This window comes from Carassius gibelio, chromosome B10 (genome assembly GCF_023724105.1).
Source record: "Carassius gibelio isolate Cgi1373 ecotype wild population from Czech Republic chromosome B10, carGib1.2-hapl.c, whole genome shotgun sequence".
NCBI classification, from domain to species: Eukaryota; Metazoa; Chordata; class Actinopteri; order Cypriniformes; family Cyprinidae; genus Carassius; species Carassius gibelio.
The window spans coordinates 3904430-3927074 of NC_068405.1; the positions used below are offsets into that span (position 1 = coordinate 3904430).

The window sequence follows — 22645 nt, forward strand, 5'->3', positions numbered from 1 at the left end:
ACCCTCTGATGTCACATGGACTACTTTGATGATGTTTTTCTTATCTTTCTGGACATGGAGAGTAGACCGTACACACAGCTTCAATGGAGGGACTGAGAGCTCTCGGACTAAATCTAAAATATCTTAAACTGTGTTCCAAAGATAAACGGAGGTCTTACGGATTTAAAACAACATTAGGGTTATCTGGGTGAACTAACCCTTTTAAGTATGTGGTAGCATTAGCTATTTATAGCTATAAGTGTGTCATCAGCCTAAGGTTTTCAAAAGGCATCACGCGAGTGTGAACATCACTACAACTAGGGGAAAAAAAACGATTCAAACGCAGCTCCCGTCGGCATTTAAACAGACCTTTGCTCTTAATTCCGATCGATATAACGAAATCTGAGCAGGTCTAAAAACTGAAATGGTTGATGCTGCACTTTACACTTTGGAAAAGTTATATATATATTTTAAATATGAGCAGGCCTACAAGCTGGGATTGGTAATGCTGCACTGTAATCATAGTTATTTATTTATATTTTTCATTATATTTTATTATATGATATTGGTTTGAGACTGAGAGTATTTTATTTAGTGGAGAACTTTGCAGCAGTATTTTTATTTCTTGTTCTTTTTATTTTATTATAAATTATATTTTATTATAAAGTATTTTAAAAAATTGTTACAATTTTTTTATAGTAATATATAGATGGCTAGATTCACCTTTATTATACTAAATTAATACACATCTTATTAATAAATTATTCTCCAGGAGCAAGTGTCTTTTGACACTTAAACTTCAGATCTTCATAGTGGGTATTTGGCAGGTCAGTATGGATGACTGTGGCATCCAGAAGACAGCTTTTATGACCAAGAAAGGCAAATATGAGTTTCTTAATTTACCATTTGACCTAAAAGATGCCACTGCCTTTTTTTCAAAGGTTGATCTTTACAGTGTTACAAGACTTGATCGGTCAGTGTTGTTTTGTCTGTATTGATGATATAGTGATTTACTCAAAGATGTTCAGGAATATCTCCAAAATCTTAAACAGGTTTTTGTGAAGCTAGACTCTGCAGGTTTGACACTTAACTTAGAGAAGTGCTGGTTCCTTAAAAGATCACTTTTTTTCTGGGACATTTCATTTCTGGGGAAGGAATCTGATTTTAGACAACCGAGGTTGATGCTGTTAAGTAAAGTTCCACCTCCCCAAGAATGTGAAAAGTGAAACAATTTTGGGTCTTCCTGGGTGGTATCATCAATTAATTTCTCGATTTGTCAGAGCGTGCAGCCCCTCTAAATAAACTTAAAGTCCCTGTGAAATGGAAGTTGCAAACGACTTTTCTCCAGTGTTGTGACGTATTTCCGAGGGAAACGGAATAATAAATGATGAAAATAGTGGGCGTGGCTTATTTTCCAACTAGCACCTGATTGGATCTAGATAAGTAAGTGTGTTGAATTACATGAGACATGGTTCATTTCAACTCACCGTCGTCAAACATTGTGAGGTACCAACGGTGTACACTGACGGGACAGTGATATCTGTTATTGACATTTATCTCACAAACCCCATTTCGCGTTTTGTCCAATTTTTGAAGCATTCGCGCGTGAAGTGCTTCGAGCACATCCGTGACCACTCTGTCATCCCTCCTTCCTTCGAACCATCTGGACCGTAACAAGGGAATTTTAGGGAAAGGGAAAAGTGTTCCGTGAGTTCCACAACCAAAAATGCACCTCCTCGCCATCTCTCCTTTCACGCGCTGTCAATGCTCGCAAACACACAGGCAGCCTGTCTACTGTCAGTTGGAGGGGCGTGGTTACGGATTAAGCAGACGCCCAATTCCTCAAGCCTACGTCATCAGTGAAGGTCCTCCAATGCAGAGGGGAGGGGCATTTTCAGATTTTGATTAAAGATTATAAAGCCAAAAAATTTTTGTGTGTGGATTGATTCGCATGGATGAATTGTTCAGCACAAAACGATCCATTTAGGCGAACAAAGTAAATATAGTCAATTTTGATTTCATGTGTACTTTAAAAAGTAGAAAGTATATTAAACTTGGACTCCTGAATTTCAACAGTCTTTCGAAAGCTTAAAAGAGCCTTTGAAAAAAAAGCTCCAGTGTTAATGTCCAGAGACTTCTACCAAACTTTCACGGTGCAAACAGATGCAAGTGACATGGGCTTGGGAGCCATCTTAACTCAGAAAAACAGTGTAGGAGAACATGTAATAAAGTGGGCCATCCATCTGCAAGGATTTGATTTTATTGTGCTTCACCATAAAGGAAAGTGCAATATTGTGCCTGACATTTTGTCTTTTTTTAACATGATAAAAAAAGGCATATCACAATATCAATGATACAGTGACACGATGACATATGGTTAATATAGTTCCCTAGCGCGCACAACAACAACACCACAAACCCAATAGGTGTGTTCGTCTTGAAGCATCGCTGCGAGACTGATCGCTGTATGACAATAAAGTATCATGAGAGGGGATCTAGAGCATATTTGAGTGCACACTCCTACCTTCAAAAATAGGCGAGGCGCATATCTTTAGTAAAGTGGCGTGGAGAAAGGGGAGGGGGCCATAGATTTCAACAGACTGCCTGAGGACAGCTTTAAAAGACTTGCATGTTGTCATGAAAGCTTATCAATTGCACGTGTTTTAAGCCTTGCCAATTTAAATATTTAAAACTGTTTAAAGCATTCAAACAGAAGACACAGAAACTTAACAGAGTTTGCACGCCGAGTTCGGTGCACACTCGGAGAGCCACGCAAACACCAAACTGAAAAAACTTCTTGGCTTCCTTGAATAACCAGGTTGTCAGGTAATTTGCAATCCACTCCAGTTGTAGAGCCTGGTTACATGTTTGGTACTGACTTGATAGGGCCATTCCCAAAAAGTCTTAAACAGAATAAGTATTTGTTGGTCATTGTAAACTACTGCAGTAACTGGGTTGAACTATTCCCATTAAGATCAGCAAAAGCCTCTTTTAATCGCTGAGATCCTCATAAGATAAATCTTTACTTGCAGGGGGACACTTGCCTACTTGGTTTCAGATCATGGTGTGCAATTTACCTCTCAACTACTAAACACCACATGTAAAAAAAAATGGGGAGAGACCCAGAAACTTACCATATCATCCCACCCACAGACTAACTTCACTGAAAGAATTAACAAAACACTCAACCATGGTTGCTTCATTTCTCAAGGAGAATCATAGGCACTTGGACAGATACATTTCTGAGTTCCCTTTTGCAGGTAACTCTGTTTGACAAGAAAGCACAGCCTATACTCCAGCTGAGATTGCACTCAGGCATAATCTCAAGGGTCCTCTGCATTTGTTCTCGTGTTTGCAGAACTCCTCAGTTTTGGTCTGCTAAATAGTATGGAGTGGCCAGCTGACTTCAATAAAAAGTACTCAGGCCAATATAAAAGTGGTTAGTTTCACCACGGCAGCCCTCGTGTCAAAACCGACAGGTGTATAGACCATCGACTCTACCTGCGCGACTCCACTGAGCAAGGACACTGAAAAGGCACCTGAGTATTGCTTTTCTCCCCTTTCTTAACTTTTTGTATAGCTTGTTCTCAAATACTAATTTAGGTCAATTGTACTCACTATGTGCTTTCAGAACTTGAAAAACACACTAGACGTCAAAGACAGGCCTATCCCAATAACTACGGCCTGTCTCTCTGACCTCTACTACTATACTCTCTATTTCAGTTGGTCTCTGGAACTGCCAGTCTGCGGTTAACAAAGCCAATTTAATTTCTTCTATTGCTACTCATTCCGGTCTCAACCTCATGGCCCTAACTGAGACTTGGATCAAACCTGAAGACACTGCCACTCCCGCAGCCCTCCAAACTAATTTCACTTGTCCCCACATCCCTTGCACGACTGGGAGAGGTGGAGGTACTGGTATCCTTATCTAAAAAGAAAGGAAATTTGTTCTTCAACACTCTCTTACAGGTAAAAGTTCATTTGAATCAGATGCAATTACTGTAACCCACCCTGTTAAAATCCACTTTGTAGTCGTTTATCATCCCCCAGGTCAACTGGGAAACGTCTTGGAGGAACTGGATGTGTTACTATCAAACTTTCCTGAGGATGGTACTCCTCTGGTACTGCTTGGTGACTTGGTGATCCCAGGCTGCTGACTTCAACACTCTGCTCGCCTCATTTGATCTCAAGTGAGCATCTACTACAGCGACTTACAATCCAGGCAACCAACTAGACGTCATCTACACACACTGTTGCTCCATGGACAACACTTTAGTCACTCCACTGTACACCTCATACAACTTCCTCATTACTTCTAACCTCACACTTACTCCTAACATAGCACACACTCCTCCGCAGGCCACCTTTTGATGGAACCTATGCTCTCTATCGCCATCTTGCCTAACCGCTTTGGTTTCATCCTCACTTCCTTCCTACGCGATTCTGTTTGCCTGGCTTCCCCCCACGTTTTGGGGTGTCCACGCGACGATGGTGGGCAAAGATGCCCCTGTCATGCGTGCGGAGGTCGCGACCCTGCTGACAAAGGGCGCGATAGAGCCAGTCCCTTCAGCCGACATGAAGTCCGGCTTTTACAGCCCTTACTTCATAGTACCCAAGAAGACAGGTGGGTTATGGCCAATCCTGAACTCGCGTGCCTTAAACAGAGCTCTGCACAAACTCCCGTTCAAGATGCTAAAGCCCAAGTGCATTTCCGAATGCATTTGTCCGATGGATTAGTTTGCAGCGATCGACCTGAAGGACGCGTACTTTCATGTCTCCATTCTTCCTCGACACAGACTGTTTCTTCGGTTTGCTCTCAAGGGGAAGGTCTTTACAAAGGTCGTGGAGGGAGCCCTGGCTCCTCTCAGGGAACAAGGTGTCCGTATCCTCAACTACCTCGATGACTGGTCCTCATGGTTGCACCTTTCTGGCCCGGCCGGTCCTGGTTCCCCAAACTTGTACTCCTCGCTACAGCCCCTCCTTGGTCAATTCCTCTGAGGAAGGACCTTCTTTCTCAGAGACTAGGCACCCTCTGGCACCCACGTCCCGATCTATGATATCTATATGTGTGGGCTCTGAACGGGTCACAGAAGGTTTAGGAACATTGGGTACCTCAGAGTTCTTATGTATCACCACCTTGGTGGATACCTGCCTTCTGTAAGTCCTCCCACGGGCAGGCAGCCTGCTAGCATACATCCAGCTGGAATATGCTACCCAGTGTATTCTGTGTGAGCTATAAGCCCTCACTCGTGCTGGCCTTACGACAGGATGCTATCACTCACACGGGTCACTGGAAGACAGCCATGTGGCATTTTGTAAGGGACCCAATTCGTAACATCGAACTTTACCAACTGAAAGGGAATGTCTAGGTTACGTATGTAAACCTTGTTCCCTGAAGGAGGGAACGGAGACATTACGTCCCCTTGCCATATTGCTGTTCTGCTGAATGGCCGGGTCACTGGCTCGGCTCCTCAGCGAAGACTTGAATGAGTGTTTCTCACGTTGCTCCTTGTATACCTGCTCTGCAGGGTGGAACTTGCGATGCAAATCCCGCAGACAAAGGTACTTTGTGTACCATTGGCTCGTTTTGTACCACTCGAAGGTGACTGGGCACTCGGGCGAGATCCCATTCGTAACGTCTCCATTCCCTCCTTCAGGGAACGAGGGTTACATATGTAACCAAGACGTTTTCTTAACAAATAAGACAAGAGCCATCAGTGACTTATTCTCTACACCGCAGACTGATGATAACTTCATAACAACTAATACAGACTCTCTCTCCTCCTTCTTTCCACTCTCAGAGATGGACGCTTCCAAACTTAACCTTTCTAATCATCCTACTACTTGTCCACTTGATCCTATCCCCACTCACCTCCTTCAAGCCATTTCTACTTTAGTCTTACCTTCACTTACTCACATTATCAACACCTCTCTTCATTTATGGTACATTTCCCTCAGCCTTTAAGCAGGCTCGGGTAAGCCTACTGCTTAAGAAACCATCTCGAAATCCAGTACTTTTAGAAAACTACAGACCAGTATCCCTTCTCCCATTCATTGCAAAGACACTTGAGCGAGTTGTGTTCAACCAACTCTCGATGTTCCTTGAACAGAACAACTTCCTGGACAGCAACTAATCTGACTTAAAAAGTGGCTAATCAAGTGAGACTGCCCTGCTCTCGGTTAATGAAGTCCTGTAACTGGCAAGAGCAGCTTCCAGACTGGACTCTAGTAATGCTCTCATGGCGAGCATTCCTGCATGTACTATCAAGCCTCTGCAACTGATCCAGAATGCAACAGCGGGGGTTGTCTTCAATGAGCCAAAAAAAGCTCATGGTACTTTGAATTTGGTGTACCATTTGGCGCATTGAACCATTTGCCATAGTCATGTTGGATTTAAAGTAATGCTGCACCGACCGATTGGTATATGACATTACACAATTCATCTGCTCTCTAAACCTCTGCCGATTTCTTTGATGTCACACACAAATCGGTCTTATGCTGATGACCCACTTCAAGTCGAACAAGCCTAATGATTCAATAAACCGTTCATAAATAACCATTTACTTCACTCCTGAATGAATCAGCCATTTGAACGAATCAAATGAATGAATAAATTACGCGATGACTTAATCATTGAGACATTTACCACCACCAGTATCATTTAATTAAATAAATAATTTAATATTTTCATAAAAATAATAAAATTAAAATAAATTATTAAAATTAGTTCACCCAATCAAAAATTACAATTCTGACATTTACTCACATGGTCCAAAAGAGTATATATGTAATAAATTTGATCAAACAAAATATTTCTTACTGAACCTACTTTTTGTAATCTGTTATTTGCTTTGCACAACAATGACTTTAAATGATCTTTTCTGAGTAATTTATCAAAAGTTGATGTGCAATTAATTAGAATAATTAACCACCACATCATGCAATTAATCATTTAAAAAAAATTAATCGCTTACAAGCCCTACTAAAGACTCGCCAACACTTCACCAACTAATACTAGCACTTACCTTTTCTTGAAAAAAAAAAAGACCAAACAAACAAAAAAACACTAGCTACAGGTTCTGTGTTAGACTAACTGAGGCTTGTCATGGCACTTGTATACTGTTGTTGTTCTCTCGTTGGTCTGATTGCATTTATTGTTCTTATTTGTAAGTCACTTTGGATAAAAGTGTCTGCTAAATGATTAAATGTAAATATACCCAAGCTCTGTTGGAAAGAGTTAGAGAAAATGCTGTACAAGCTCAAACCAGTCAAGAAATGTACTACAACTGAAGGAGACAGGACTCCTTTCAACCAGGGGATTTAGTATGGGTACAAGCTCATCTCGTGCTAACAATGCATTTATGGCCAAGTTTTGACAAGACACTTATCCCACGAGAACGAGACAAGACCCGATTTTTATTCATTTAAAGAAATAGACGATATTGAAATATATAGGGACAAAGTATTTTGTTCAACTGAAAAACCAAATACAAAAAAATGTAGGAGCTTTTTGAAATCAACTTGTGCTTTATTAAATTAAACTTCTATTATATATCTATATAACACAGTATATCTATTATATGCAGCAATAAACATGTAAACTAGAGCTGTATGATTCTGGATAAATTGAGAATCTTTATATATATATATATATATATATATATATATATATATATATATATATATATATATATATATATCTCTCTCTCTCTCTGACACTAAGCATTTTGAACCGCACCAGAGTGCGTTTGACCCCCAAATCACAACCCCCAGTCAAAATTACGCTCGGGTTCGGTCCAAAACAACTGTGCCTAGAGTGAGTACACCCTTACAGTGCATTCAGGATATACGATTTTCTTTTACCATTATGTGTGTAACCCTAACCCTAACCCTAACCCTAGCCCACAGGAGCACATATATAAACACAATAAACTAAACTGCATCTTCCATTTGTATGACAGATAAATTCCACCCCAAACTGATAGTGAATGCAGATGAATGCACCACAGAGCTTGTTGGGGAATAAACCTACAAACAAGTAATTCAGAAGCGTCTCTGCTTGTAAGTAAAAAGAGGACATGACAAGTTTTCTAAAGGTACTGAATACACAAAAAACACAACAGAAAACCATGGTGCTTTACAAAAAGATTTTACTTGTTTGCTGGTCAAAGGCACTTTTGTAAAATGCTATGGAATAAAATCATCCACAGTTGTTTTGAAGAAATCTTATAAACATACAAAGACAGTTTTAAAGGATTTGTCATGAACTCTTTCAGTCACACAGCATGTGCTACACATCAGCCGCCCCTCAGAGGTCATGCTCCGGCAGCCCATGATCCTGCTGCACATCATCGCTAACACCCATCTGCAGCATTTCAGTCTGTAACAACATCTACAGTAACAGAAGAGCTGCTGATCTGATTTCATCTGACTGCAGTAAACCCTGACTAACATGGAGTTGAAAAAGAAACGGACATGCAGACAAACACAATGCTGGAACTATGTATGCTGAAAACAAAATGCTATAAAATAAAATCCAAAACCTTAACATCAAAATTATATATTCAACTATTCAATTAAAAAAATCTGCAAGTCAAATTATTTGATTGTAAATGTAAACACAAGCATTAGGAATTTGAGAATCACCTTTCCTTGGTGAGATCTGATTATTTGAAGGAGCACAGATGTCTTGCTGAAGGACATCAAATGCATCTGTCGTTTCATTCACATCAAATTCCATTGTAGAGACTTGGACGTTGCCAATTACTACTATCAATCAAACTCAAATATAATATCAAGGACATGATAATCAATTTGATTAATAATTTAAAAGTTAGATATTAGATATTCTGCCCTGTAACTGGTTTACTTTAGACCTGATGCAGAAAATAACGGTTCTCTTTCTTTTGGCATTTAGAGTGGACTCAGTCTTGTTATGGCACATGACTGAAAACACATGGATGTGGATTCTCGTGTGATTCTGGGAAGCTGTGATCCGTGTAACATGACGGTGTAAGAGATCACATTGTCCTGGAGGGCAGGCGCTGCTTGTACATGCCAGCCAGAGCCTTGGCGGCGGAGTAGATCATCTGCCGGCGGGACATGCCTGTGAAGGCCTGGTGCCAGTCTGTGCGGCTGACATTGGGCACGCTCCTCTCCAGAACCTCCCCGACCGTCACCAGCAGACCGGACCAGCGCAGGTTATAGTCTGGAGGAGTCAGCGCCTGGGCCTGAAGGACACCGGCAGTTTAGTATGACAGCACTAAACATACATCGCTTTAAACTGAGTTGGGTGCTCCTTAGCTGTTAGTGTTTTCAGACCTGCAGATCATTTGCTTTGCTCTGAAACAGGAACTTGACTGTTACAATGTTTCTTTCACTGGGCAACATTTCAAAGCTTACCAAAAATGTTTATGCAAGTCGCATGTTATTAAAACCGTCCTCTCTTTGGTTATTTATTTAAAAGGGACAATGTTGTGCCAGAGTTAGCTGTAACGCATCTGCAGTCCCTGTTCCTCATTATCTCATCTCTCAAGATGGATTGACACCTTATCTCCATGGCCTTATTGTGGCTAGGACTGGGTGATTTTCAATTCAATTCAATTCAATTTTATTTCTAAAGCATGTTTAAATTCAGCTTGTTGGCCAAAGTGGCGTACAAAGTAAAAAATTAATTACAATGGGGTAAAAGCAAGTAAACACATTATGGAGAATTAAAAGGCATGAGAAAAATATGCGTTTTGAACCTGGATTTGAATTCGCTTAGGAGCAGCTACTGCCCAGGACAGGACCGTGGTATTCACAGAAGATGGCCATTTTGGCATCTGAGTGAGTTAGCCAGATTGTAAATGGTGAGTAAATCGGAGAGATACTTAGGGGCTAAGTTGTTAAGAGCTTTGTAGGCAAATAGCAGAATTTTGAAATCAATTCAATACCGGACTTGTAGCCAGTGCAATGTAGTACATATAATTGGTGTGATATGATCTTGTTTTTGACTACCCGTGAGTAGGCGGGCAGAAGCATTTTGGACCATTCAAAGATGAGAAATGAAAGAGAGAGGAAACCCAACATACAAAGAGTTACAATAGTCAAGTTGCGTAGAAATAAATTAATTGTTTTAATTTGTTTGTCTAATTTGAGGCTATAATCCAGGTGGAAACCAAGATCCTTGACATCTGGAGTAATATGTGGAGTAAGTGCACCGAGGTTGAAGGAGTTTCCAACCTGAATGTTATTTTGGCCCAAATTGAATGATTTGGATTTTATCGTTGTTAAGTAACAAAATTATTTGTGTCCCATACTGTGATTTCTTGCAAACAGGCTTCCAGACTTTTGAGTGCTGAGTTATTATGTTTTATGGGTATGTAAAGTTGTGTTTCATCTGCATAGTAGTGGTATCATACCCCAAATTTACTAATAATAGATCCCAAAAGTAGCATATACATCTAAAATAATAATGGTGCTAAAATTGATCCCTGAGGTACACCACAATTAAGTTGAGCCATCGAGGATGAAAAAGCACCTTGGGTAATGGAAAAACTTCTATTTGACAGGAAGGATTGAAACCATTTCAAAACTGTGCCTGATATGCCGATTGAACATTTAAGTCGGGATAAAATAATCCTGTGGTCCACAAAGTCAAGTCTAACAACACTAAAGCCATGGTTTGACCAGCATCCTTAACTTGAGCGCAGTGTTTTTAGAATGGTGTTTCATGCATGAGAAGCTGCAAGAGACTGATATTTCATGTTTTCACCATGGAAGCTGCTGACGATGATTTTACAGAGCATTTACAGTTAATAATAGTCTACTGGTGTTATACCTTCAGTCATTTTGACTTTGAATTACCTTGACTTTTGAGAATCTTTTTAAAGCATTTTCCTCATTTTATTTCAAAACATATGTACATACAAGTTGACTAGTTAAAAGTCGTAGCCTATGAAAACCGAGAATTGGTCAAATGGCGTTATCTGTAGTCATTTAATAGTGGTCAACTGATAGTGGTGGATTGCTGAATTACTAATGAACATATGCCAGTCAGTCTCTCTCGATAATGTGATGTTATTTCAGGGGCAACTGCAGGGCACCCCAAAGAGCTGCAGGAATACCTGGCTGCTGATTTCTCACCACAGCCGAAGAGTTTGGTCTGATTATTCTAGTGCAGATCAGAGCGTGTTAGCCACGTTCACATGTGCCGAAGCAAACCGAACGAAGGGAGAGAAAACACTCACTGTATTACTCTGAACAGCTCCTCAGAAGGAAGTAGTGTTACCTGCTGCACATGCTCCAGGGCCACAGGTGTGGCCTGAGTGAACGTCTCCAGGTGAATCCCGTTCCCTGGATCATCCAGGATCAGACAGCCGATGTCAAACCACCTGACGAGAGAGCGTGAACAAGACTGCTCAGATTCTCCTATCATGAGAAAAGGAAGCACAACTCTCTCACAAGAGCTCAACATGAAGCTCTTCCCGGCACGTTTGCTTCATTGACTGAATTCCCTCTTTATAAACAACAGGGTGCAGATATGATGTGAGAGAGGAACTGTGTGGGGGACTGCTCTCACAGACTGCTTCAGTGATGGGAACGCTCTTCACTCGCTTTCTTTTTAAGTATTTCCCAGTTTGAAAAAAATATATATATATTTTGTATTTCTTACTAATAATACATTGGGGAAATTTTGTATTTGATCCCCAGCTGATTTTGTTAGTTTGCTTTCCCACTTACAAAGAAATTAACCCCTGCTGACCAGCACTGTTGAGGTCAGACTTTTCCTGTAGCTGATCACCAGGTTTGCACACATCTCAGAAGGGATTTTGGTCCACTCCTCTTTACAGATCCTCTCTAAATCCTTAACGTTTCTTGGCTGTCATTCGGCAACTCAAAGTTTCAGCTCCCTCCTCCGATTCTCTATAGGATTGAGGTCTGGACACTGGCTTGGCCACTCCATGTCCTTAACGTGCTTCTTCAGGAGCCACTCCTTCATGGAGGTGTGTTTCGGGTCACTGTCCTGCTGGAAGACCCATCCATGACCCATCTTCAGTGTTCTGGCTGAGGGAAGGAGGTTCTCCAAGATTTTACAGTACATGTCCTCCATCCATGTGTCCCAGCTGACTTAAGATCATTAACAACCTCCTCCCGTGTAATTCGGGGCTGATCCCTCACCTTTCTCATAATCATCCTTACCCCATGAGGTGAGATCTGCCTGGAGCTCCAGACTGAGGCCGAGTGATAGTTGTTTTGTATTTCTTTTATTTCTGAATGATCACACCAACAGTTGTCTTCCTTGTGACCAAGCTTCTTGCTGATGGTGTCGTAGCCCATTCCAGCCTCGTGCAGATCTACAGACAGGTGTGTTAAACACCTAACAAGCTGACACGAGGAGAAACGTCTTAAAGTGGCAGCACTAATCTGGGGCACGTAACCAATCTATAGGAGACGGGATTCCTGCTGGTTTGTATGGGATCAAATACTTATTTCACCTAACCCTAACTGAAATGCAAATCTATCCCTAACCTTTATATAATGTGTTTTTTCTGGATTTTTTGGTTGGTATTGTGTCTCTATCTGTCAAAATAAACTTACCATAAAAGTTACAGACCCTTCATTTTTTTGTAAGTGGCAAACTTACAAAATCAGCTGGGGATTAAATAAATATTTCCCCCACTTTATGCAGTGAGTAAAAATCAGTCAACTAAGGGATAAATGATTCTAAGCGTGGTTTGTGGGGAAGCGCGTGTTCTATTAACCAACATGAATTACTGTATCACAGAGTGAATCTGCGTCTCGTTCAGCGCGTCTGTTTCTGTTTCATGTAGATATTTTTTCATGAATAGTTTCACAAAACTGAAGTCAGACCATTCTGTTTATGCTTCAAATTTGGACTTCATACCATCTAATTTAGATTAGATTATGTGTTAGAGATTTATTTTATTTGGGGCTTGTCTTAAAAGTTCAATTTAGTGTAATTTAGCTAACACTTTCATCCAAAGCAGCTTACAAATAAAGACAATAGAAGCAATCATAAGACAAAAAAGCAATAATGTGCAAGTGCTATATTAGTAAATTATTGTAGTGTTATATTTAAATTGCACAAAGAAACGTGCAGCATTGTGTCCAAGAAATAATAATAGGACACATTTTGTTTATAAATCTTATGTCTTATCTCATTTTGTTAAAAGAAAACTCTGAACTGAATCGGATGGTGATTTGAGCGAATGGTTCATCCCTAGTAACAGTATGTGTATTGTGATCGACTGAAGACACTGTTCTGTGATAAATGGATGGGACAGCGTGGAGCGGGGGATAAACTGATCTCACTTGTCTGGGAAGAGTTCTGCGATGAAGTTTTCCACAGACACCACAGGCTGCTTCTCATGAATGACAGCGGCCCGCCGCAGACTGTCGATGCGCTCCTGAGCTCCCTACACACACACACACACACACACACACACGTTTGAAGTCTCAGGGTTCAGTGTTCATGTCGTATCACAGAGCGCTGGTCTGATGTGCTCACCTTGACCCCTGCGGCGTATCCCAGCGGCTGCGGGGCGATGTTGGACTGACCGGCCTCTCCGGTCACCATGGCCGAACCAAACACCTCCTGAAACGCATCCCGCACCGCGGCCACCTTCACCTCCTTATCTGACGTCACAACCACGTCCATGTCTCCTCCAGACTCTGACACAAACACACAAACCCATCAGGATGAGAGAACATGAAGCTTGCGTTGTCTAGGCCTGTCACGATAACTTTTTGCTGTTCGATGAGTGGTATTATTGTCATTTTAAGACTATATTATGCCACTGAATTTATAATCATAATATACAGCATAATAAAGCAAGAAGGCCTACACACTCCAAAATCTCAACAAACTTTTAATTCTTAAGAATATTTAGTAGGGATGCACCCAAATGAAAATTCTTGGCTGCAGCTGAAGTTGAACAAAATGAAACATTGAGCCGAAGGCCGAACACTTAACACAGTTTTTCACATTTTTCCTCCATTTTTTTCATCATTGCATTAATTAAATTGCTAAAATTAGCTTTTTCCAGTTTTTTCCAGCACTGTCAGAATACATGCAATGTGTGCATGCATGAGAAAATGTAACCCTCTGCTGTTTCATGATTCAATCATGATTCAATCATCATACAGTAACCTAACCGTCTCTCGCTGTCGCTGTTAAGAGCTTGTTATGATTCTGCATCTTCCTCTTTTAAACACTCTCACACTGCAGACATGATTGCTGCATTATTACGTGCCTCTGTTTGATCGTGTTAGTCATTGTTCGGTTCATATTATTCAGCCTTTTCGCGGTTCGGTTTAGTTTTCTTTCTATTTTCAGACGAATAATTTTGATTGATGAATCAGGAATTTAGGTCATGGAAATTAAGTATCAGATAACTTAAACTTGAATAAATAGTACATTTTCTAACCAATAGTGCAAAATAACATGTAGAAATAAGAAACGTGCTCAAAGAACTTCTCCATCTGCAGATCTTTCTCTGTGAATTAAAGAGTGCGCACTATTGCTGAGTCCGTATGTACAGAGGCACAGATCGCTAAACAAGAGCATTTCAAAAAAAACAACAACCACCATTTGGTCTGTCCTTAAAGCCTTGAATTACAGTGTCCTCATAAATCACTAATACCCATGTCTTTATATAAATCTGTGTCCTCACACACACACACACACACACACACACTCACTGATGTACGGGGCCATCCCAGGGTCCAGTGTGGTGATCATGGACTCCACAGAGTGTTTGGTTTTATCCAGGACGGTCTTGACCATGGCGTTCCCGGCTACACCCTGAGATCACAACACAAGAGCGTCAGACGTAGACGGCTACAGAGCGCCGTCCTGGCCTTACACTGCACACATGTGTCCGGTACCTTGATGAAGCCCCATAATCCACCGGGTGCGCTGTCGTCCGCAGCCCCTCTGGGGTCTTCAGTGTCCTCAGGGAACGTGATGGGCGAGCTGACGTCTAGCCCTCCAGACACCGGCTGCTGCATCATGGGATTGGTAATGATCCCTGCAGGAACACAATCACATCTGAACTACAGGAAATGACCCATCATCCCCTTACATTCACTGATTTACCTAGCCTTATCTCCAAATGACCAACAGAGCACTCAGATCACTAGGATCGAGTCAGTTAGAAATACCAAGGGTTCACACAAAACAAGGGGAGTCCTCCTTTAGTTACTATGCTGCCCGCAGCTGGAATCAGCTTCCAGAAGAGATCAGATGTGCTAAAACACTAGTCACATTTAAATCTAGACTCAAAAATCATCTGTTTAGTTGTGCATTTATTGAATGAGCACTGTGTGATGTCCGAACTGATTGCACTATATTTTCACTGTTTTTTTTTATGTAAAATAATTTTCAAACTGTTTTAAATTCATTTAAAATCAGTAAAAAAAATATATAATTTAAAATAAAGTTTGCTTGTTTTATAAAATAAAAATTGCTTGTTTTATTCTTGTCATTTTTTTTCTTCATTATTTTACTTATGTAAAATGTGCTATATAAATAAACTTGCCTTGAGGTTATGGATTGTCATAACACACACCCGAAGCATCTCTGTGTAAGGGCTTTGTGTCTGACAGATCAACTGAATGAAGGAATTAAACACCCATTCAGAAGGATTCACTTTGCTTCGCTCCTGTATGAATCAGTCTTCTGAACGAATTTGAACGAATGGTTCACTCACTCATCATGACAGGGACTTACCGCCAACTACGTCATTTTAGTTTTAAGTGGAACTACATTTCTGGAGCAGTTTCTGTGCCACTTCTGCAGTGCAAAGATGGATCTTGTTGATAGTGGATTCATTTGATTGCTAACAGCCTATATTGTCTTCTAGTTGAATTTGATTAAATGTAAGAATTTGACATGATGCATGCATTTCATTAGATGACATACATTTAATTATCTTTGTAGAAAATGCTTGTATAAAGTGAAGAAAATGCCTTTGGTAATCAACTTTTAAACCGCGTTTAAAAGACTTTCAAGGACTTTTTAAAGAACAAGACAATATTTTAATACTGTTTCTAAGATATGTTCAATTACAAAACATTTGTCTTTTAATTATAAAATGCAAACAAAGCAGCAGTTTTTTGTTTTAACTAGCTAATCTAGGGCCTTAACTAATTATTATTTTGCTAATTAAATAGTCTACACATTTTTTTGATAATTGAGTAATCTGATTTTTTTTTTGTAATAAAAATAGACATAAGTGGAAAAACAGGCTTTAATAGGACTATATATATATATATATATATATATATATATATATATATATAGAAACTAACAATGAGGCAATGAGTATTAAAACAAGAGTAAACACATGGTTTTATTGAATGATACTTAAAATACATAATGTAATATGCCTGTTATCATTATGAACCAAACCAAGTTTAGTATATCATGTATTCTAACAAACCCCTGCAGAGGGAGCCAACGGCCTGGCCATGCTTCACTTTACAGCAGGATTCAATGACGTTTCAATCCATTTAAAGTTAATATTTGGCCACATGCAAACTCAGAGTGAGGGTTTGAACTTTTATTTTCAAACAAAATGCATATTTATAAATATGCTGATGCATTCTCATTTGTTGGAATAGGTTTATAAGTGATTTATGTTATGAATCTAGTGAGATCACGAGCACTGTTTTTCTAGATGAACGCAAAGCAACAGAAACCCACAGTAGTGAAGTGAAGTGAAGTGAAGTGACATTCAGCCAAGTATGGTGACCCATACTCAGAATTTGTGCTCTGCATTTAACCCATCTGAAATGCACACACACAGAGCAGTGAACACACACACACACACACTGTGAGCACACACCCGGAGCAGTGTTCATCATTTATGCTGCGGCGCCCGGGGAGCAGTTGGGGGTTCGATGCCTTGCTCAAGGACACCTCAGTCGTGGTATTGAAGGTGGAGAGAGAACTGTACATGCACTCCCCCCACACACACAATTCCATCTGGCCTGAGACTAGAACTCACAACCCTTTGATTGGGAGTCCGACTCTCTAACCATTAGGCCACGACATCCCCAGTACAGGTGCATCTCAATAAATCAGAATCTCATGGAAAAGTTAATTTATTTCAGTAATTCAACTCAAATTGTGAAACTCATGTATCAAATAAATTCAGTGCACACAGACTGAAGTACCTTAAGTCTTTGGTTCTTTTAATTGTGATGATTTTGGCTCACATTTATCAAAAATACACCAATTCACCGATCAAAATAAATTACAATACTTCATGAAACCAATTAAAAAAACATTTTTAGTGAATTGTTGGCCTTCTGAAAAGTATGTTCATTTACTGCATATCTAGTTTGTAGTTTCTCCTTTTGCTCTAATTTCTGCCTCAGTTCAGCGTGGCGTGGAGGTGATCAGTGTGTGGCACTGCTGAGGTGGTCTGGAAGACCAGGTTTCTTGGACAGTGGTCTTCAGCTCATATGCATTATTTGGTCTCTTGTTTCTCATCTTCTTCTTGACAATAGCCCATAGATTCTCTCTGGGGTTCAGGTCTGGTGACCAACACCATGGGCATTTAACCAACTTTTGGTGCTTTTGGTCGTGTGGGCAGGAGCCAAATCCTGCTGGAAAATGAAATCAGCATCTTCAAAAAGCTGCTCGGCAGAAGGAAGCATGAAGTGCTCCAAGATTTCTTGATAAACAGGTGTAGTGACTTTGGTTTCCAAAAAACACAATGGACCAACACCAGAAGATCACATTGCAGCCCAAATCATCACAGACTGTGGAAACTTAACACTGGACTTCAAGCAGCTTGGGCAATGAGCTTCTCCACCCTTCCTCCAGACTCTAGGAGCTTGGTTTCCAAATGAAACACAAAACTTGCTCTCGTCTGAAAAGAGAACTTTGGTCCACTGGGCAACAGTCCAGTTCTTCTTCTCTTAGCCCAGGTAAGATGCATCTGATGTTGTCTGTGGTTCAGTAAATCTCTTGACACGTCTGTGTGTGGAACTCTTGATGCCTTGACCCCAGTCTCAATCCATTCCTTGTGAAGTTCACTCAAATTCTTGAATTGATTTTGCTTGACAATCCTCATAAGGCTGTGACTCTCTCAGTTCGTTGTGCATCTTTTTCTTCCACACTTTTTCCTTCCACTCAACTTTCTGTTAACATGCTTTGATACAGCACTCTGTGAACAGCCAGCTTCTTTGTCAATGAATGTTTGTGTCTTACCCTCCTTGTGAAGGGTGTTTGTCTTTTGGACAACTGTCAGATCAGCGGTCTTCCCCATGATTGTGTGGCCTAGTGAACCAAACAGAGAGACCAGTTTGAAGGCTCAGTAAACCTTTGCAGGTGTTGAGTTGATTAGCTGATTGGATATGTCACCATATTCTAATTTGTTGAGATTGGTGGGTTTTTGGTAAATATTTTAAATAATTAAAAATTACACAATTAAATGAACCAAAGACTTAAACTACTTCAGTCTGTGTACACTGAATTAATTTACCTCATTGTTAATTTTGCATGAAAAGTCTCTAAATTTCTATCAGTGTTTTGAACCAAGAACCAGTGAAAGCCTCAGGAGTCTATATCTCACACATCTGTTTGTGGTTTCAGTGAGCGGATCTCAGAAGGTTGTGGCTAATGCTAACAGTTCAGACCTGGCATGGGTGAGGCGCTGGAGAAGCTGGGCATCAGCGGCGTCTGAGGGGTGCGGCCCGCGTGGCCACGGGTGATGTCATATCCTGCGCTCACAGAGAAGCCGGTGCTGGGCGGGCCCATTGGCGGGGCCGAGAGGACGGGGCCCAGAGGGGCAGCAGCGCCGAGCGGAGCGGGGGCACCGTACGGACCGCTCAGAGACAGAGGAGGAGCAGGAGACTGCATGGAGGTCAAAGCCACTGGAGGAACAGGGCTAGAGAAACCTCCCGGGACAAAAGCTGAGACACCGGGGGGACTCTGAGGACCGGGGACACCTGGACACAAGAAGAGCACACATGAAACACTGATACAGCCGTGTCAGACACCAGACCTGACCACAGCCAAACCACAACAACACACCTCAGTCAGGCCAGACCAGCCACTCAATCGGTTCACCGCAAGTTCATGACAACTATGGAAATAACCATGAAGATATAGTACGAAAAACGAGCTAGGAGCTCGTTAACGTGTGAACAGGTGAGACACAGCCCACAACTGATCTTAATTATCCAGACAGAAAATCGTACCCATTCTCAAAGGGAAGGAGCCAAGCAACACTGCTCTAAAAGTTGCCCCATGTATCATCAGCCCACAATGATACATGTACTCTGAACAAAACTTTAACATGAGTGCTGTGCCCAGTGCATTCAGGTGGCTATTGTGATTAATTACAGAAATAATTATTTCATTCTGATTGTTGTTTTTGCCTTGATTAAACATCTGAGGGGGAAAAAAGCCGATCTATTTGCGAGAAGAATGTTTTAAATATTCAGTGTACTCGACTGACCAGTTTCTAACACAATAGACAAAGTAAACAATGACATGTTCATGACACATGCACGAATGTAAACTTCATCACAGATCTGAGAATTAGCACAATGTGTTTTCTGAATGCAGAAGATATAATGGTTGGATTGCATCTGATCTCTCTTTATCAGGTTATTTCAGATCTACATCACCCACTCCAACACGATATGAGTGTGTGTGTGTGTGTGTGTGTGTTACCGCTGGCGGGTGGGGGTGGTGGAGGGTGTGTGTGTGTTACCGCTGGCGGGTGGGGGTGGTGGAGGGGTGGTTGGTGGGGTGCTCTCTATGCCGCTCTCTTCCATCATCTTCACTCTGAAGAACATCAAACCCAGGTGTCAGTTAATATGACAAGCAGAAGAAGATCAGCAAGGGATAGTTCACTCTGTCATCATTTATTGACCCTCGTGTCATTCCAAACCTGTATGTGTTGCTTTCTTATGTTGAACATAAAAGAAGATATTTTGAAGATTGCTGGAAATCAAACAGTTGGTGGTTGACATTGATTTACATGGTAAATTTCCAAAAATATTATTTCCAAAATATCTTCTATGTTCGACATAAGAAAGCAACACATACAGGTTTGGACCGACACGAGGGTCAATAAATGATGACAGAACATTCATTTTTGGGTGAACTATCCCTTTAAAATGAAACTATCATTTGACTGATGGGGATAATCTGGACTGACTATAGTGCAAAATATATATTCTTCTTGATTTGTGTAAAACAAAAATAAATATCGGCCAGAAACTAACACAATATTGTCTGTTTTTGCTCAACTTTGACAACAAAAATATTTCCATAAAGCGACAGCATAACTGTTGTGTGTCTTCAAGCAACACAAAGCAAAGATTGGTTTTGTTTGTTTCCAGATTAATATTTTGGTCTTGTTGAGTTTCTGGGAAAATTTATCAAAATGAAGCTCATTTATGCATAAAACACGATGAATCTATTTGATAGGTCAAATGGAAAAATAATGATCATTTTATATATATATATATATATAAAATATATATATATATATATATATATATATATATATTTCGGACTCTGTTGGACAATACTTCTTGTTTTAAGCAAAAACAAAATTTTCATACGTTTTTCAGAAAACAAGACTTAATATCATACGTCAGCTGCTTCTTATAAGTGAAGTTTTTCTTTATTTAATAATGTTTGGATATTGTGACCGGAGAACATGAGAAGTGATTAACCTCTGTCTGATCAGGACATCATCATTGAGATATCTCATGTTCATAATATGAGTAACGTTACCGGTAGTTTTATTAATAACCGGATGAAACGGATAATAAGTTTGCAGTATGGCTATGACGGTGTACTGTTTATTATGGACACTGGCACTGATCGATTATTACAGTCAAAACACACACACTCCACTTCGATTACACTCTTGGCGAGATCTTATTCACAATCTGAGACTGTATACAAATCTGCAGCTAAACTCACGAATGTCTCTGCGAGTTTAGCTTCAAGCTAACAGCATCTCCCAGCTAACCACGATATCTGACTGCGTTTCAACACAATCTTCACTTACGAAATGAATCATGAATCATAGATCGAGTGAGATGCTACTTACCTGACGCAATCAAGCTGAGTGTAAAAGTTAAAACTGGAGCTGATAATGAGAGACAACACTGTGGCACGGACGCGCGCTGCTGATGACGTCACGCAGTGCCACCGTGTCGAAAGCTGTCAATGGACGAGACAAGTATCTTCTTCTTCTTCTTCTTTTAGAGTTTAACTGGCGGTTGGCAAACCAACTTAAGGTGCATTTACCGCCATCTACCAGACAGGAGTGTGGTCGTCGAGAATAGTCAGAGGGAATTATTCACCTATGCGCATACTTATTATATAAATATGTACATATTAAATACGGTAGAACAACCCCGTATTTTTGAGAAACCTCATAACTTGATTTTTAACAGTTTTAGATACATCTCCTAATAAATTAACTAAAGTAAGCGCTTTCCCTTCTTTATATAGGACTGATGTTAAACAACTACGCTCTTCCATATAATTATTACACTCTATTAGGACATGTTCAACTGTTTCTGGCTGACCGCAATAATCACAACCTCCTGTCTGATGTTTCCCTATACGGAGTAAAGATCTATTGAGACCTGAATGGCCAATTCTTAAACGTGTCATCACTGCCTCTTCTCTCCTACTTCCATCCCTAGATCTTCCCCCTCACACATTTCTTTGCACACAGTAAAGATGTCTGCCAGTGTCATTATTATCCCACTGCTCTTGCCACATCCCAATCACTTTTTCCTGAATAATAGATTTCCCTTCAGCTTTGCATAGAGGGACATTGATGTTAACCTCATCCAATTTCAAGGCCTGTTTAGCTAGAATATCCACCTCTTCATTTCCATCAATACCTACATGGGCAGGGACCCAAACAAACTGAACATAAACACCTTTACTATGCAGCTGGAACAATATATGGTAAACTTTGTAAATTAGATCTAGTCTGCATGACTTTCCTGTTTTTATGCTTAATAATGCAGCTTGACTGTCTGAGGCAACTACAGCTCTGTTTATGCCCCCAATATAATTCATAACCAACCAATTAAGAGCTAAAGCAATGGCAGTGAGTTCGACAGTATACACGGCAAGATAATCAGAAGTTCTTCTTTTAATTTTGATGTTATATTGTGGAATAGACGAGACAAGTATCCCTGGCTGCAGCCCAAATGTCTTTTCATTGGTTTGCAACGTAATTACGTAATGGCGTCAACACCACGGTAAACAGGAAATGCAGTTGGAAACGCTATATATGAATTATTAGAGGAATTATACATTTGATGTAAACAAGGAAATCGGTTTATAACCTATACTTTGTGGTAAAATATATAGTGTCAAATGGATATATTACTATGCAACACTAATCATTTTTAATTCATATGTACATGTATGAACAAGACTAAACTTACCGCTTTTTACTGGTCACATTTTTGGCAATTCAATTCAATTCAAGTTTATTTGTATAGCGCTTTTTACGAAACAAAGCATTGCAAAGCAACTTTACAGAAAATTAGGTTCCTACAATATTTAGTAGTAGCTTATCAGTGGTGACTGTCAGTTTATGTGCAAATGACAGGAATTTTCAGAAAACTTTACAAGGATTTATATAGCACATTTCGT

At 40.3% G+C, this 22645-nt stretch overlaps 1 protein-coding gene across 2 annotated transcripts; it reads right to left on the bottom strand.

The window, feature by feature from the left end:
• Positions 1-8112: 8112 nt before the first annotated feature.
• Positions 8113-21218, bottom strand: LOC127966184 (protein PRRC1). Of its 2 annotated transcripts, XM_052567021.1 has the most exons (9): positions 21072-21218; positions 19716-19789; positions 18634-18945; positions 14872-15014; positions 14686-14788; positions 13493-13656; positions 13297-13400; positions 11252-11354; positions 8113-9209 (listed from the first exon to the last, which is right to left on the bottom strand). In XM_052567021.1, exons 2-9 carry the CDS (start codon positions 19780-19782, stop codon positions 9000-9002), a joined length of 1206 nt encoding a protein of 401 aa, XP_052422981.1. In that variant the 5' UTR covers positions 19783-19789; positions 21072-21218; the 3' UTR covers positions 8113-8999. The 2 variants fall into 2 exon arrangements, with proteins under 2 accessions (XP_052422981.1, XP_052422982.1); XM_052567022.1 differs by lacking the exon at positions 19716-19789 and having other exon boundaries at positions 21072-21172.
• Positions 21219-22645: the final 1427 nt, after the last annotated feature.